The sequence below is a fragment of the Notothenia rossii genome (assembly GCF_949606895.1).
Source record: "Notothenia rossii genome assembly, chromosome: 5".
Classification (NCBI taxonomy): Eukaryota; Metazoa; Chordata; class Actinopteri; order Perciformes; family Nototheniidae; genus Notothenia; species Notothenia rossii.
This window is the reverse complement of record NC_136903.1, coordinates 35,984,485-35,998,752: the sequence shown is the minus strand read 5'-3', so window position 1 is coordinate 35,998,752 and position 14,268 is coordinate 35,984,485. Positions and strand designations below refer to the sequence as shown.

The following is a 14,268-nucleotide window of genomic DNA, read 5'->3' as shown; positions in this document are numbered from 1 at the left end:
TCTTTTTAATGACTGATTTTAAATGCCATTTTCGTAATGTCTTTCATTTTTTGTAAAGCACTTTGAATTGCCTTGTGTTGAAAAGTGCTATATAAATAAACTTGCCTTGCCTTGCTTAATAAAGATTTCATGTGACACATACAATTGATTTGTTCATGGGAATTAATGTGAATAAATTAACTCGGTCTTAAAAGGTTAACGGTACTCTTGCTATCACTACTCACCGACACTATACACCTTGTCCCTCATGCTAGCCCTGACAACACCGGTAAGCACACCTTCATCTAGGCTGCACTGTTACGTGTCCTGACTTGTAGTGGTTCTCTCCTCTATCTACACTCTTCTTATCATCTTTGTAAAACGATATCAGACTGGTAATTGACACAGCCATGACTTCTAGTTAAATTTAGTGTGGCTAAAATGAAAAGCTCTGTTAAAATATGCAAGCACGCGAAAGTCAAATTCAGCTTTATTGTCAAAAATGCTACATGTGTTATACATCCAGAAATATCGAAATATCGTTTCCCACAGTGTGACATGCAGTGCTTAATTTGTAAATCATAAGGTGCCGGAACGCAAAGTACATATGACAGCTCAGGGATGACGAGACGCGTACAGGTCCCGGAACGTATACAGAAAAGGTGCTGAAAACAACATGAAAATGTCCACTTGCAACGCTGTGAGACTTACAAGCCTCAATTACAAATAGTATCCATGGTATAAATGTTATGACGATAATTTATAATTTTTTAGGCTAGTACGCACAACATAGGCAAATGCCCACATCACCACAGGTGGGACTTCAGTATACAGCCAGCAATTAATTTCTCAACAGGTTTAACGTGTAAAAAATATATTTATTAGGCCTATTCAAAGATTGGCACGGCGGCCTATTAATAGAAAGTATGTTTGCTCACCATATTTAGTTGTTTAAAACACCCCACATCACGAGCATGTCCGGATTGTCCTGTATCTCTTTTTTTCTGCTTTTACTGCGTGTGTCTGTGGCAGTTCTGTGTCCTTTGGCCACCCAGGACCTCACGTACGGGACTGGATTGAATTTAGCCAGGGGGGGTCCAACAAGATTTAGGAAGAGTAAAGATGACATGGTGGATGTGAGCAAAGAGCTACGGTTGGGAGTGCAAATCAAGTTCATTTGAGAAAATCCGCGCTCACATTCAGCACTTGCAATGGGAATGCTGTTGACAGCAACAAATAACTCCATCAGCTCATCCGGGGTGTCTTTACCATCTGAGTCTCTGTACGTTCTGTAGGCCCGTATGACTGCGCGCGGGTTGGCAATGTTGAAGCGCTAACACAGTGACTCGACCTCAGTGTCTCCATACAGCGCACCTGCGTCCTCGGGCCAGTATTGTGCGTAAAGCACCTTCAACTCCTCAATTAACTTGTTATATCCAGTTTTATCTGGCATCCGGCCTCCTTGAGATAACATACGGTCCTCCAAGTTCTTGGCCACAGTTAGAAAAAACTGCTTGGGGTCGAGTGATCTGTCGCTTGATTTTCCTCCATTCAGCGTGATGCCATGGAAAGAGTTTTCCTCAATTTCCCTTTGGCTCAGTTCAGTGTAGCGACCTGGCCGATCCGACATGGCCTCAAGTACCCTGATTTCCTGACAAATTGACTTGTGTGCTGAAATGATGGTAATGTCTCGTTTTTGAAGCTCGACTGAGAGCTCAGATAATTCTTGCAATGCATCGCACATTATGCCTAAATTGTTCACAAACGCATGCGAAGATAAGCGCATAGCAAGCCCACTGTATGTTTGCTTTGTGACACTGTTACGGGAGGGATCTTCTGATGCAGTTTTGAAATGCTTGTAAAGTGCTGGGTAGTTCTTCCACACTGCTTCAACGGTTCTAAAACTTGATGCCACCCATCTAGTGTCTAAAATACGACCTATTTTGCATAGCTGGACATCCAAGCTCTCAGCTGACTCTCTCAGCTCCATTCGATTTTTGTTAGATGTGCTATACAGTGCATATATCTTGTCCATCAATATTTTAAAGTGATTTATAGCACCCATCTCTTTCACTACGTCTGCGACTGCAAGCTCAAGCCTGTGGGCTGAGCAGTGCCACACAGTAACGTTGGGGAACATGGCCTGGAGCCGACTCGCCACTCCGCTTTTACGCCCTAACATAACCGAAGCACCATCACAAGTTACTCCAATGAGGGTCTTAGAGAGAAAATCCTGTGTCAAATGCAGGCGCTCCAGAGCAGACAACAGTTTGTGGACAATACCTTGAGCAGTTAGCATAGCCGTGGGAACATGTTTCAAATGGGGGGTGCTGTGGGGATGACACCAGGGCAGGTTCTGACCAATTTGCTGCCCTAGGCAAGATTTTAGCTGGCAATGAAAAACCTCTACAAAAGAGCAATACAGCTACACAAAGAGATACGTATTGACATGGTGGACAGCTTATATACAAATGCTTAAAATGTATTTAGTACTGCATGAACATGTTATAATTGGGGGGTGGACTTCACATCCTCTAGGGGGGTCTGGGGGTATGTCCCACAGGGAAGATTTTTCTAAAAGTAAGTAAAATGCTTCAATCTGGTGCACTTTGAGTGCCCAATTACTAGAGACTGATCTAGGGGGTACAACTCTAAACACCCATTTGAAAAAGATCGGTTTGCATTTTATTAATCAAATAAGTGTGAACATTTCCAATAACCTACCATAGCCAATAACAAATAAATGTAGGCTAACGTATGTTATTTTTGTTGTTAATTTATATCTTAGTTAAAATTTATTTATTTATGCATATTTTTAAATCTCTCCAGTTTTAAACGATATTTTTGGTTTACTGTCCTATAGTATACATTGGAATGATTTCAAACCTGTTTTTATTTATCCTAATAATTATAAAGGTGTGCCTTGGAAATATTTGTTGACATAAATTGTGATCAAAACGTTTGAGACCCACTGAGATAACTTAGACTAAAGTGAACTATCCAAACCCTCAGAATCCTTTAACTCACTCTCCCTCCACATTATTGTAGAAACAGCTTCTTATATCCGTTAGCGGAGCAGAAGCTAACAACCCCCCCTCTCTATCTATCTATCGATCTCTCCCTCTCACTTTAGCTGTGAGCTGCGGGCGCCTGGTAAGCCAACATCCCCCACTTTCATCACTTACAGCGGCCATCGTAAGGGGCAAATGGAAAATGTAACCGGGGTGAAAAGGGTGTTATCTTTATTTAATTATGAATGTTGTTACATCAAGGCTGGAAATTCGTTTTTTTTTCAATTATATTTGTATTTAATCTTTTGGAAGTGCAGATCCCCTGTCCTCCACCAGGGGGTGCTGCAGCACCCTCAGCACCCCTACTTCCCACAGCCCTGGCAGTTAGATCATCTAGCTCTACGAGTTCAGTAAAAATGTTTGTAGGCTTGTCCATATCGGGCAACTGAGCCCTAAGGTATATTATCAAGCAGCTCTTTTTGCTTAAACTGGTTGACTCATCCAGCTGATTTTGGGAGTGCACTGTACTATTTTTTCAAACAGTTTTCTTTTCATTTCTTCAGAAATATGTTTCTGTATGTTTACACATGCAACATTGGAATGTAAAATTCTCCCCATATCGAGTCCATTTAATTCTTGGCAATCAATCTCCTGTTCGAAGCCATATGCGGGACGGTGGCGTTTAGCCTCCTTGTACGCCGTGCGAAATACGCGAGCTGTAGTGGCCATCTGTTCAGACTAACTATTAATTATAGACTGTCCTAAAGTGTCCACTTTTGCCTTTTCAAGAATGCTTGCTGCTGCTAGTTGAGCCTTGGTACGGGCATGTTCAAATACTTTTTTTCTGAGTGCGCGTTGCTGTTTTATAATATCTGAAGCAGATGAGGTTACTGTGCATAAAACCCACTCTTTTGCAAGTTTCATCCCCGACGTCTTCTCTGCCCCCAAAGTCCCCACCGCCTTACACGTTGTGCAACCCAAACCTGATTTTCCCCTAAAAAGCCAGGGATAGTAAGTCTGCTTCACTTTTAGCTGAACTTCTGTCCAAACAGTTGTGCATCCCATCCCTGACCTGTCGCTGGACGTCCCACACTCTTCTACGCTCAATGCGCTCTCCTCTCCTACTGGATCTTCCTGCTGTAAGCCAGCTGATGTCGCGGTTCCGCTCGCCTCTTGCTCCGGCTGTTGTACCGGGCTAGTTGATGCCAGGGTACCCACCCGTTGCTGTTGGTGGTCCACCTGGCTGACGGTAGCTGGCTCCTGTTCCGGCTGGCGGTGAACCTGACCCGCTGCTGCCACGGTGCCAGCCTCCTGCCCGGGCTTGGCTAGCTGTCGGTTAGCTAGCTGGCTAGCTGTTGCGGCGCTAACCTCCTCCTGGTTTTGATCATCAACATGACCGCTGCAGCTGCCCTCGTCGCTGCTCGTGGAGGCTTTTCTGACTCGTTTTGAAGTGTCTATTACCTCTTCCTTCTTTTTGAAGAAAGACAGTAAATTTAACTGTCTTTTTGACATGCTTGCATTGAATCACCGTTTCTTCCTCTCTGCGACGTGCTCCTCATGTGGCGAATTTCAAAAGTGAAAGACGTTTGTCCGTTGGTCCAGCTTTTCAGTGCGTCAACACAGATCTCCGACTCTTTCAAATCTTAATCTTAATAAACGACATGAAATTCTTGGGATTTTTTCTGTAAATTAATATCTGCATATTTTATTTCATTTTAACCATTTATTTTTTTTATTTTTTGTGAGGGGTACCGGATCTGCCCAAATAGGTGCCGGAACACAGGGTGGCCAAAATGAAGAGGTGCCGGATCCTGTTCCGGCAGGATCCGGCTCAAATTAACCACTGGTGACATGTATACATAAAACAAAAAGGGCCTAGATAAACGTGGTATACATTAAACAAAACGGGCCTAGATAACCGGGGTATACAGTTTAAAATGTTAATATATTTAAAGTGTTCAAAGTGCAGTTTCAGTGCAAGTCAGTTGAAACGATCTTAAGTTGGCGTGACGTTGAAGTCGTGCGACCCTGCTGCTGTACTGGCTTGTAGTTTGTTTATAGCATAACGTTAGCATTTCGCTTTTGGCGACTAGATTTATGATTCAAAAATTATAAAAGTAGGGTTGACATGTGGAGATTATCCGGCTGAACAAAACGTGATCCCTCTCTTAAATGTGTGTCAACCACAGACCTTATTTCGAGCTATTTTCCAAAATCCTATGGAGAATTTGAATTGGTTTTTCGCGAAGGAACCGGAAGAAGTTTACTTCCGGGTTTTACGACGCGTCACTGCGGTGCTCTATAAGCAGCAGACTTTAACTTTTTTATCATTTCTACTGGATCTTAGATCTGCGCATGCGCAATACGGGTCGGCAGTTGCGGCTCCAGAGTATTTTTGTTGGGTTGGGAGATTTTTTGAAATACTAACATAAAATACACATTCTGGTACTCTCTTGAGAAGAAAATAAATAAATCTATTACTACACGAACACGTAATGTTGTACCGATGTATATAGTAGTGTGCGAAAAAGTACACTTCCCACCGTCCGGGACGTGTTATTTACAATATCGGACAAGTAGATCTTTCATTTGACTTGTCCGGTGGACAAGTGACATTTTTCGCCCTCATTTATTGACAAATTATTGATAAATTCAGTTTACAAAAGGCAGAACTCATTCGCAAATTGTACGTGTCCGCCATTGTTCGTTTAAAAATATTAGTTTCGGTTCTGCTTGTCGATTCCTAAGGAAATACATCTCGCCGCTTTTAGACGGGGGCGGGCGGGGCGGGAAGCACAGTGGCAGGGTTGGGAAGCAAAACTCGGTTCCGAGTAGGAACAAATAACAATTGTCCGGTGCCGGGATTAATAAGAGTTGTGAGGACACTGGAGGCGAGGCCGAGCCCCACGGACCGCAGCTCTCTCTCTCTATGCTCCGGTTCAGCTGATCGCTGTATGGTCAAGCTCAGCGTTCCCCTCTCTCTCTCTTTCCACGCACAGCGGATCCGCTGCCCGTTTAACAACCTCATCTTTGTTAAACTGTCTTATGTTCTTTCTCTAACACGTAATGAAGATTATTAACCGTTTTAGCTCCTGTGTTGTTAATATTGACGCCATGTCCTTTATGAAGTAAAGCAGCCTCTCTGTCTGTGTCCTTGTGCTGTCCTCACATCCCCGGACCCCCAGACTCGGAGGAGCACAGTAGGGATGTGCATCTCCATCACTGTGGCCGAGGCCATGCGCATCTCGATACGTTGCCACGATACGATACATTAACGATACATTTGAAACACCAGGCGATGCGATACGATACGATTCACCCCTGTAGCGATACAGTTCGATACGATTTGATTCAACATTATGCGATTCGGGGCGATACGATGCAAAAATAATGATACTTCAATATGGTACGACAGAGGATTTTTGTTTTATTCCTTATATGCAGCAAATCATACATTAACAAAAAAGTGCTTTACATATTTGGTACTGCACATCCCATCATGCCGTTTATTTTTTTACCTTTAAAAGCTCTCCAGAGTACAGTACAATTGTATAACACCACACAGTTAAACAATGTAAGGATGCATTGCTCATGATTAACACAGCCTGTCCTCCTACAAAAAACGACCAAATAGGTCGATTGTTTAAGCAGTGTTGATCACGATATTACGACCCATAGCCACGTAGCTTTCCCATTATTCATTTCTAGCAGCAGTTTATTACAACCTTTTGTCACGTTTTGTCACGATCGTAATCCCGTGAACTTTAACCTTGCGCATCAATAAAAGTGCGACGAGCCAAGAAGATGAAGATGAAGAAGAAGATGAAGAAGAAGAAGGATTGTTAAAGAGCGTCAGAGCTTTACAAGTGGTAAATCTGATTTCTGTATTTCATTTGATTTGTTTACGCTTTTAATTAATCCTGTCGTTTTTCTACTAAGCATGTTTAACCACGATATTTCAGTTTTACGTTTTAGGGCTGGCCCGTGGCATAGGCAGTATAGGCGAATGCATGTTGTTAGCAATAGCATGGCTGTAAAGGTTAGCGCTTAGCGCTTAGCTTATATGCGCTAACGGATATGTATTGCAATATAAGAAGGTTCGTCTACAACAAGTTGTAGGGAGAGTTTTCTCCTTCGCACAAAAGGAGCTAAAATCTTGCCTAAAAACAAAACCCTTGGTAGCACGTGACATAACACATAACAATGGCAAAAGTATGTATATTCAGCTAACCAGACCAGGACATGATATGAACGTAAACAATGCGAAAGGAAATGGCACTTTAATAATAATAATAATAATAATAGTTGACATTTACATGGCGCTTTTTATAATGCACACACTTTTTCTTTCTTCGAAATGTCACCTAACATGTTGCATTAATGATAGTTAGGGTAAGTTCAACACTTGAATATCATCAGGTCATAGTTGTTTTACTACTTTAAACATTCGCTAATTCAACTTAAGTTTTGTGAAAGCATCACATCTAGTTAAAAAGAGAAATATATTTCCCTGTAATTACTGATTTACCTGGGACTTGATTGATTTTGGTGCCTGTAGTTTTATTTTGGCGAATGCTTATTTATGAAGCAACAATTAAATTACATGGTAGCACAGCTAATCTGAGTTCATCTGTTTGGTTTTTTTCAGGTCATCTATCAATTCAATTATATGAAGTAGCCTATTATCATAAAAAAATCAACGGTTCTTTTCAGAGCCATATTCCTCTTCCTACTCTCTTTCACCCCTCTCGTTTTCTTGTCTTTTGTTTTGTTTTTCTCCCTCCCTGTATGTCAGTTCATCCTTTGTTTGTTGTTGCCCTTTTTATCCTCACTTAAAAATGGCATCCAAGCAACTGAATGAATGGCTAGAGATAGGGAATGCCCTCGCAGATGAGTTGGCAAATAAGGCAAGTACAACATTATCCAAAAATGTATTATAACATTTACTCAAATGATAACAGACACACACATTACAAAGATGTGTGTGCAACAATTAAGGGAAATATATAATCTCTTTTATATATTTATATATTAAGATACCAAAGAAACCAAAGAAACCGAAGATACAGAAGATACCAAAGAAAATAACGCAAGGATCAAATGTTTCCTGGAGGAAGAGGGACCTGGATGGGAACATTATAGCCCAACATTGGAATAAGAATCGATCTGGTCTGTAAAATATAATCTAGTTCTAGTGTTTCATTAAGTTTTAATGTCGTTGGTCGGTCCTCAATAATGTTTCCCATAAATTCGTACTTTGTTTTATGCAGTTAAACCTTCCAGCTCTCAGAAGTCCCCAGAGGTCGAGGAGACACATGAGATTCCTCTACAGGTCCCAAGTCTTGGTATGCACAATGAATTCTTAAATTATCCTTCAACTTGAAATGTAGGTAATTGTTTGTAGTATGTAATAGCTTTGTTCATGATACATTGTAAAGTGAAAAGCCATGTATGGAATATCTTTTTTAAATTAAACTAAATTCCATGATTTGTTTTATATTTTGTTATTTTAGATCAACATCTTCAGACACTGAGAAACCTGTTGGGTTCTCTCACTGTCCCTGCATCATCAGAAGAAACACCCACTGCATCAACATGGACCCAAAGACAGTTGAAACGTGAACAAAAATTCAGAGCTGCAATGCCAGAGCTCCTTAATTTGAAATTGGCTGCAGAGATTGTCACTACACGTTCCTGTCTCCAATGCAAAACTGCTGATGCTGTGGTCCGGTGCTTGGACTGTGTTCCACCAGGAACTCCCTTTCTTTGTCCGGCATGTGACCCTATTATCCATGGTAAACATGTCTTCCATGACAGGGAAGCCATGTTTGATGGGTTTTACAGACCTATTCCTCCCACATCCTTAGTGGTTGTGGATGAAAGTGGCCAATATGGACTCTGTGAACAAGGTGGGTTCAAATAAGGTATTACATATTCCCTTACCATGGTTTCCTAATGTGCACTACATATACAGCGGCATCATTTTCACCATGTCGGAAGTTTGCTTTAACAGTTAAAATGTCTCAATTTGTATTGACTACATTTCCTAACATGTCCTAACATGCATATGAATCTCTGAAATTGTCTTTGCTGCAGTGTGTCTGCTTCCAATTCCTCCGCCATCCCAAATCTGCTTCTGTGGTCCAAGCCAAGATTTCACCATCATCCCAGGAAAGCAGACCGTGTTGGTGACTATCAATGGTTTGTTGCCACCAGAAGACGATCAAGCAGAAATACAGGATTACTATTATACTTTTGTCCTACATTGCATAGATAGCTGTCAAATTGCACATTTATATTTTTTCTCAGGTCCATACAACGTTCGTCTGCCTTCTGTGTGCTGCCCAATTTGTTCCGCCAAATGGTCCCCGAGCATAGGTGACTTGCTGGGATACAAATACTGGCCAGCAACCGACAGCTGCAAAATTATTTTTAACTTTGATGTGTTCACATCATTCGAGCAAATGAAATTGGCCAGCCCAGCATTATCCCAGCAAGTATTTATAAAAATGCTTGAACATCGATCGTTTTCCACAGGAAGGGTAAGAATAAAATGTGGTTTTCAAGATTTTTGAATACCAAACTTTTAATTAACCAAATGAATACCATTCTTTTTTCCAGACAGGCAGAATCTGTAGCGATATCTTCCACAGAGTCTTTCGGGAGTTTGCCTTCTGTAATTACAGACAAGAAGATCTATGCCTGGTGGAGCCCTTTAAATGCCCAGCATGCACACCTGACATGCTGGCTATTGCTGTAGATGGCAATAGAAAGCATTATCGCTTCAAGAAGTCCAGAGGGTCAGTGAAATCATATTCTCATTTTAGTTGTTGTTTTATTGACTAAGCTGAATGTCTTTGCTGAAATGTCTAACTTTCCCCAACTCTGCAATTTCTTTTTCCAAAGTTTGTAGACCATCAGAAAACAATAGTTGGTTTGAAATTACACATAATTATATAAATCCAATTCATAAACATTATTATATATGACGCCTGTAAAGTTAACTCAACTTTAAAATGTTAAATGGTTGACGTTAGTTGGATATGTTGGAGCTAAGAACCAGTTTTGGATATAATCGCTTCATGAAAAATGTATTAAATTGCCCAGGAACCTTTTTCTATGCCTTCCTCTGCCCTATTCCATGCCCATCAATATAAAGGATGTACTTTTATTTTTACCTTTTTACAAGAAGTCAGTAAACTTTTCACTAATGTTAAATAATGGTGGCAAAAGACTTTACACAGAATTACAGATCAAATTCACAAAGACCTTTTCCACATTTATGAAAATGTTATGGCAAAAGCAAATTGGCCACATTAAATAGAGGACACAATCAAACTTATGTATGTATGATAATGTTGCTTACAATGTCTTTCTCGAATTTCGCAGGACAGATGAACCGTCTCTATTTGATGGACTGTTCATTGCCCAGGACAGTAAAGTGTCTGCCTTTGTCGACAAAATCAGGAGCCAGATGACGATTGTAAGAATCTATTCAATCCCTTAACCCTTTATTTATTTTTCTTAGCACAGGGTTAAATGTAACAGATTGTGTCTATTTCAGAAAAGTGGTCGTGATGTTTGTGGACCGGCAACATTCACAGCTTGCAGAGAAACCTCACACAAGTCCAGGGCCAAGGTGGATGAGGAAGGACTGCAAATAGCTGTGTGCAGACATGGCATCTTACTACAAGGCCTAAATCACTACCGTGGTGAAATATATGCCTACCCAATGTTCCTGCAGAAGGAGCTGGCTGAAGTTGCGAATGCAACATTCTTTTGTATGGATGTTGCCTGCAGGTAGTTATAACTATTGCAAAATTGGAAGTGTTTGTAGGAAACGTGTTATCTATTTAATTCTTGCACATCCAGTAGATGTAAAGCAAAAAAAACATTCATTTGGATAAATGCTGATGTTGGTTACAAGGATTGTACTGGTAATTTTAAGGACCTGGTTTATCTTTTTACTATTATGCCATCATGCAACTGGAAAAGCTAATTGATTTTGTCATTACAGGTACTGGCCTTATTTGGAGAAGATGGCAGCAAAGTTGCCTGAGCTCCAACCACTTACAGAGATGAAACCTTTTCTCTCTGTAATGCACGCCAAGGCCCACACAGGCAAATGCGAGGTACAGTATGCAAGTTAAACATTTGTGTCACTAGATTCAAATGTTTTAGAAATTGTAGTGCACATAAGAATATCATGTAGTATATTCTATTCAAGCCTGTGGAATAATTGTAATAGTTACAAATGTTGACAAAATTGTTACAAAAGAGACTGTCACAAGGATAGGCTTCCAAAACCCATTATGTTTATTTTAGTAAATATATCCGCACTGTAGAAATAATGAATGAATAGAGCTTCAAATAACTGCAGTTGTGACATTGTAGTTCAAAGCATAATTCAATATCAGAACATTTTAACTTTCTGAAATTGCTCCTGACACTGATGATAACTAAAGATGTACAGTACAAGAAATTATAATATTGAACTAAATAGCTAGATCTCATTGTTTATGATTCTGAGCAGGTGAAGTGGGGTGGCAGAAGCCAGGAAGGTGCTGGAAATACTGTCGGCGAGGAAGTGGAACAGGTTAACAGCTTCCTCTCAAGGGCAGCTCTGACAACAAAATACATGACCAAATCAGGTTGGTAGAGGAAAACAAATAGTTTTAAGTAGTGCCACATTGTAAAGCTCATATGAATTTTCATGTTTTTGTGTTTACAGCTAGAGCAGATATGATAACCGTGCTGGCTATGCAATGGAACCACAGGAAGGTGGAGAATCTCCACAAGACACTCTCAAAGAGATTTGTCAAAGTAAGACGTCCATGCTGCATTTCAAAATGTATATTAAGACTATCCGAGTTTGTTGTTGTAGTAATTTAACACCATCGTTAGCTATATGTTGTTGAATTGAATGTATTCTGCAATCATTTCATTATGATGGTGCTGCCATGGCACACTGTTCTGCCAAGAGAGTCTCTGTTCTGTTTGTTTTTAATAAAGCACTATAGGTTGATTCATCTGAATTTCTGGATAATAATAATAATAATAATAATAATAATGTTAATCCTGCTTGATCTTGAAAAAAAAGGGAAACTAAGGTGATACTTGCCAACCTTGAAGAGAAGGTGTTTAGCATTTCATGTTGTTGTCTGGTCAGTTAATGTGCATAAAGGAATTCAGTAAAAAACAACCTTCTCAACCAACTGGAACGCATATTCACTTTTTCCTTTTAAACATTCTAACCAGACTACACAGAGAGCACAAACTGAAGTGGACAATCTTGAGAGTCTCAAGCAAGAGCTGAACATCTCCCTGGAGGACACGGAGCAGTGGGTGTTGGAGGTCAAGCAATGGGCAGCCACTGGTATGTTATATGATCACTGTGGTATAGATTTGGTTCCATATTTCCAAACATTTGGCTTCATGTTTTATGATTACACCTTGTTGTTTCTGTTTTCAAGAGAAACATGGAGCCCAGAGTAGCCAAGAGGAGCTCCAGAGAGAAATAGATGAAATTATTTATTCCCTCCGAAGAAAGAAACACGACCTCTATCGACAAAATGGTATTTATTATTACGTTATCTAGAAACAATATTTGTTTCTTGTTGTTGTTGTTTGTATTATTAATATTAGTTTATTTGTATTTTGTTTTACTTTACAGACAGCAACCAAACAAGGCAACGCAAACGGAGAAGACTGACAGAGCTCAAGAAGAAACTCAGAGAGAGGATACTGCAGTACAACACCATTGATGCCTGTTCAGAGAAAATTGACACAGAAGCAGCATGCGGTCTGTCTGAGGATGTCATTCTGCCCTGGGAGGCGCAAGGAGATGGTAAGAAACAACTTGTTTTTGTTTGCCCTAGATATTCCATAAATTCAGTTGAAGTACTAGAATACAATCACCAATGTAACACAGAGCTATCAACATAGGTGTCACAAATCATCATGATCACAACAAATCATTTTAAAATAATTATATTGAAAGGTCTGTATGATGTTGCCCTATCAAGTCTTAATAGTCTAGTCTCACTGGGACAGGCATATCTATGGAAACAGTAAAACCCTTCCTGACCACCCTGAACTGCATACTAATGTTGAATCTCAAGACATACTGAATGTAATTCTGCCAACATAGACAGAATTGAAAAAATTCAGCAAGCGGCGAGGTTGAATTTTTTTTTACCAGATTTTAAGGTTTTGGTCAATTTAATTAAAAAAGATTGAATACAAACTGATATTATTTGTTTTATTAGCCTTACCATTGTGGTTGTTATATTTTGTGTTTTTTCCATTATAGTGGTGAACCTGCGCACAAAGAGGCGACTTTTTGACCAGGTTTTGCTGGTCAGGCGTATGGAAGAGGAGAAAGTCATCATTGTGAAGGAGATGACCCAGCATTGTCAAAATCTGAGGCAGGCACTGGACAAACTGGACCGCCTCCTTCATCAGACAAAAGACGACATCAGAAACCAAAGTATGTTCCACAAATACCGATTTATAACATTTGCCACTGCCCCCCTCCCAGTGTCAAATGTCTATCACTGAATAGCATCTGTAATGATTGCATTTTTTCTGAATCACAAATCTTTTTAGCTAATATACAGCCTCGGAGTTAAACATTCAAATTGCTTATATGGAACCAACATCAATGCTAACTAAAAGTTGCCTTACATAGACTGTCATTTTGTCTTTTTATTTTAGTTTCTCCAAGCGATATAACAGAAGAGGGATACAGGGGACTGCACTGCTGTATTTTACACCATCAATATCTTCTGGAGCAGAAACTGAGCAGAGTCACCAGCACCTACAGCTGTATTGGCTCGGACTCGTCTTTTCTCATGATGGAGGAAGACATTGAAGACGGTAATGAGGACGACGAACAGGACGGTGATGAGGACGGTGGTGAGGACAACGAACAAGACGGTGATGAGGACGGTGATGAGGACAACGAACAAGACGGTGATGAGGACGGTGATGAGGACAACGAACAAGACGGTGATGAGGACGGTGATGAGGAAAACTAACAGGACGGTGATAAGGACAACAAACAGGACAACGAACAGGACTTAACAAGTCTATTGTGTTGTATGCATGTCAACGTATTAAAACGAGTATTACGATTGAATGGCTTGTTTATTACCTTTTTTTTTATATGATCCTGCTTTGCATTTACTATGTCTGGTATTCAAGTAAATGCCATTAGCAGTTATCAGTCACCTTCAGATCCGAGTTACCTCGAGGGCCAGAGGTTCCCCACCCCTGG

At 40.3% G+C, this 14,268-nt stretch overlaps 1 protein-coding gene across 3 annotated transcripts; it reads left to right on the top strand.

Moving 5' to 3' along the window:
* Positions 1-6,597: 6,597 nt before the first annotated feature.
* On the top strand, positions 6,598-14,130 carry LOC307040961 (uncharacterized protein). Of its 3 annotated transcripts, XM_079684208.1 has the most exons (17): positions 6,598-6,859; positions 7,786-7,897; positions 8,027-8,335; positions 8,504-8,899; positions 9,087-9,191; positions 9,300-9,532; positions 9,612-9,790; positions 10,380-10,473; positions 10,555-10,790; positions 11,008-11,122; positions 11,524-11,641; positions 11,722-11,813; positions 12,249-12,366; positions 12,464-12,565; positions 12,664-12,837; positions 13,303-13,479; positions 13,707-14,130. In XM_079684208.1, exons 4-17 carry the CDS (start codon positions 8,632-8,634, stop codon positions 14,027-14,029), a joined length of 2,334 nt encoding a protein of 777 aa, XP_079540334.1. In that variant the 5' UTR covers positions 6,598-6,859; positions 7,786-7,897; positions 8,027-8,335; positions 8,504-8,631; the 3' UTR covers positions 14,030-14,130. The 3 variants fall into 3 exon arrangements, with proteins under 3 accessions (XP_079540334.1, XP_079540333.1, XP_079540335.1); XM_079684207.1 differs by having other exon boundaries at positions 7,786-8,335; XM_079684209.1 differs by having other exon boundaries at positions 7,786-8,335; positions 13,681-13,819.
* Positions 14,131-14,268: the final 138 nt, after the last annotated feature.

Excerpts from the sequence above, each read along its gene's own strand:
- LOC307040961 (XM_079684208.1), top strand. The coding sequence starts at position 8,632 with ATGCCAGAGCTCCTTAATTTGAAATTGGCTGCAGAGATTGTCACTACA. Across the intron at positions 8,900-9,086 it reads ATATGGACTCTGTGAACAAG|TGTGTCTGCTTCCAATTCCT; the intron begins GTGGGTTCAAAT and ends TCTTTGCTGCAG. Across the intron at positions 11,642-11,721 it reads AAAATACATGACCAAATCAG|CTAGAGCAGATATGATAACC; the intron begins GTTGGTAGAGGA and ends TTGTGTTTACAG.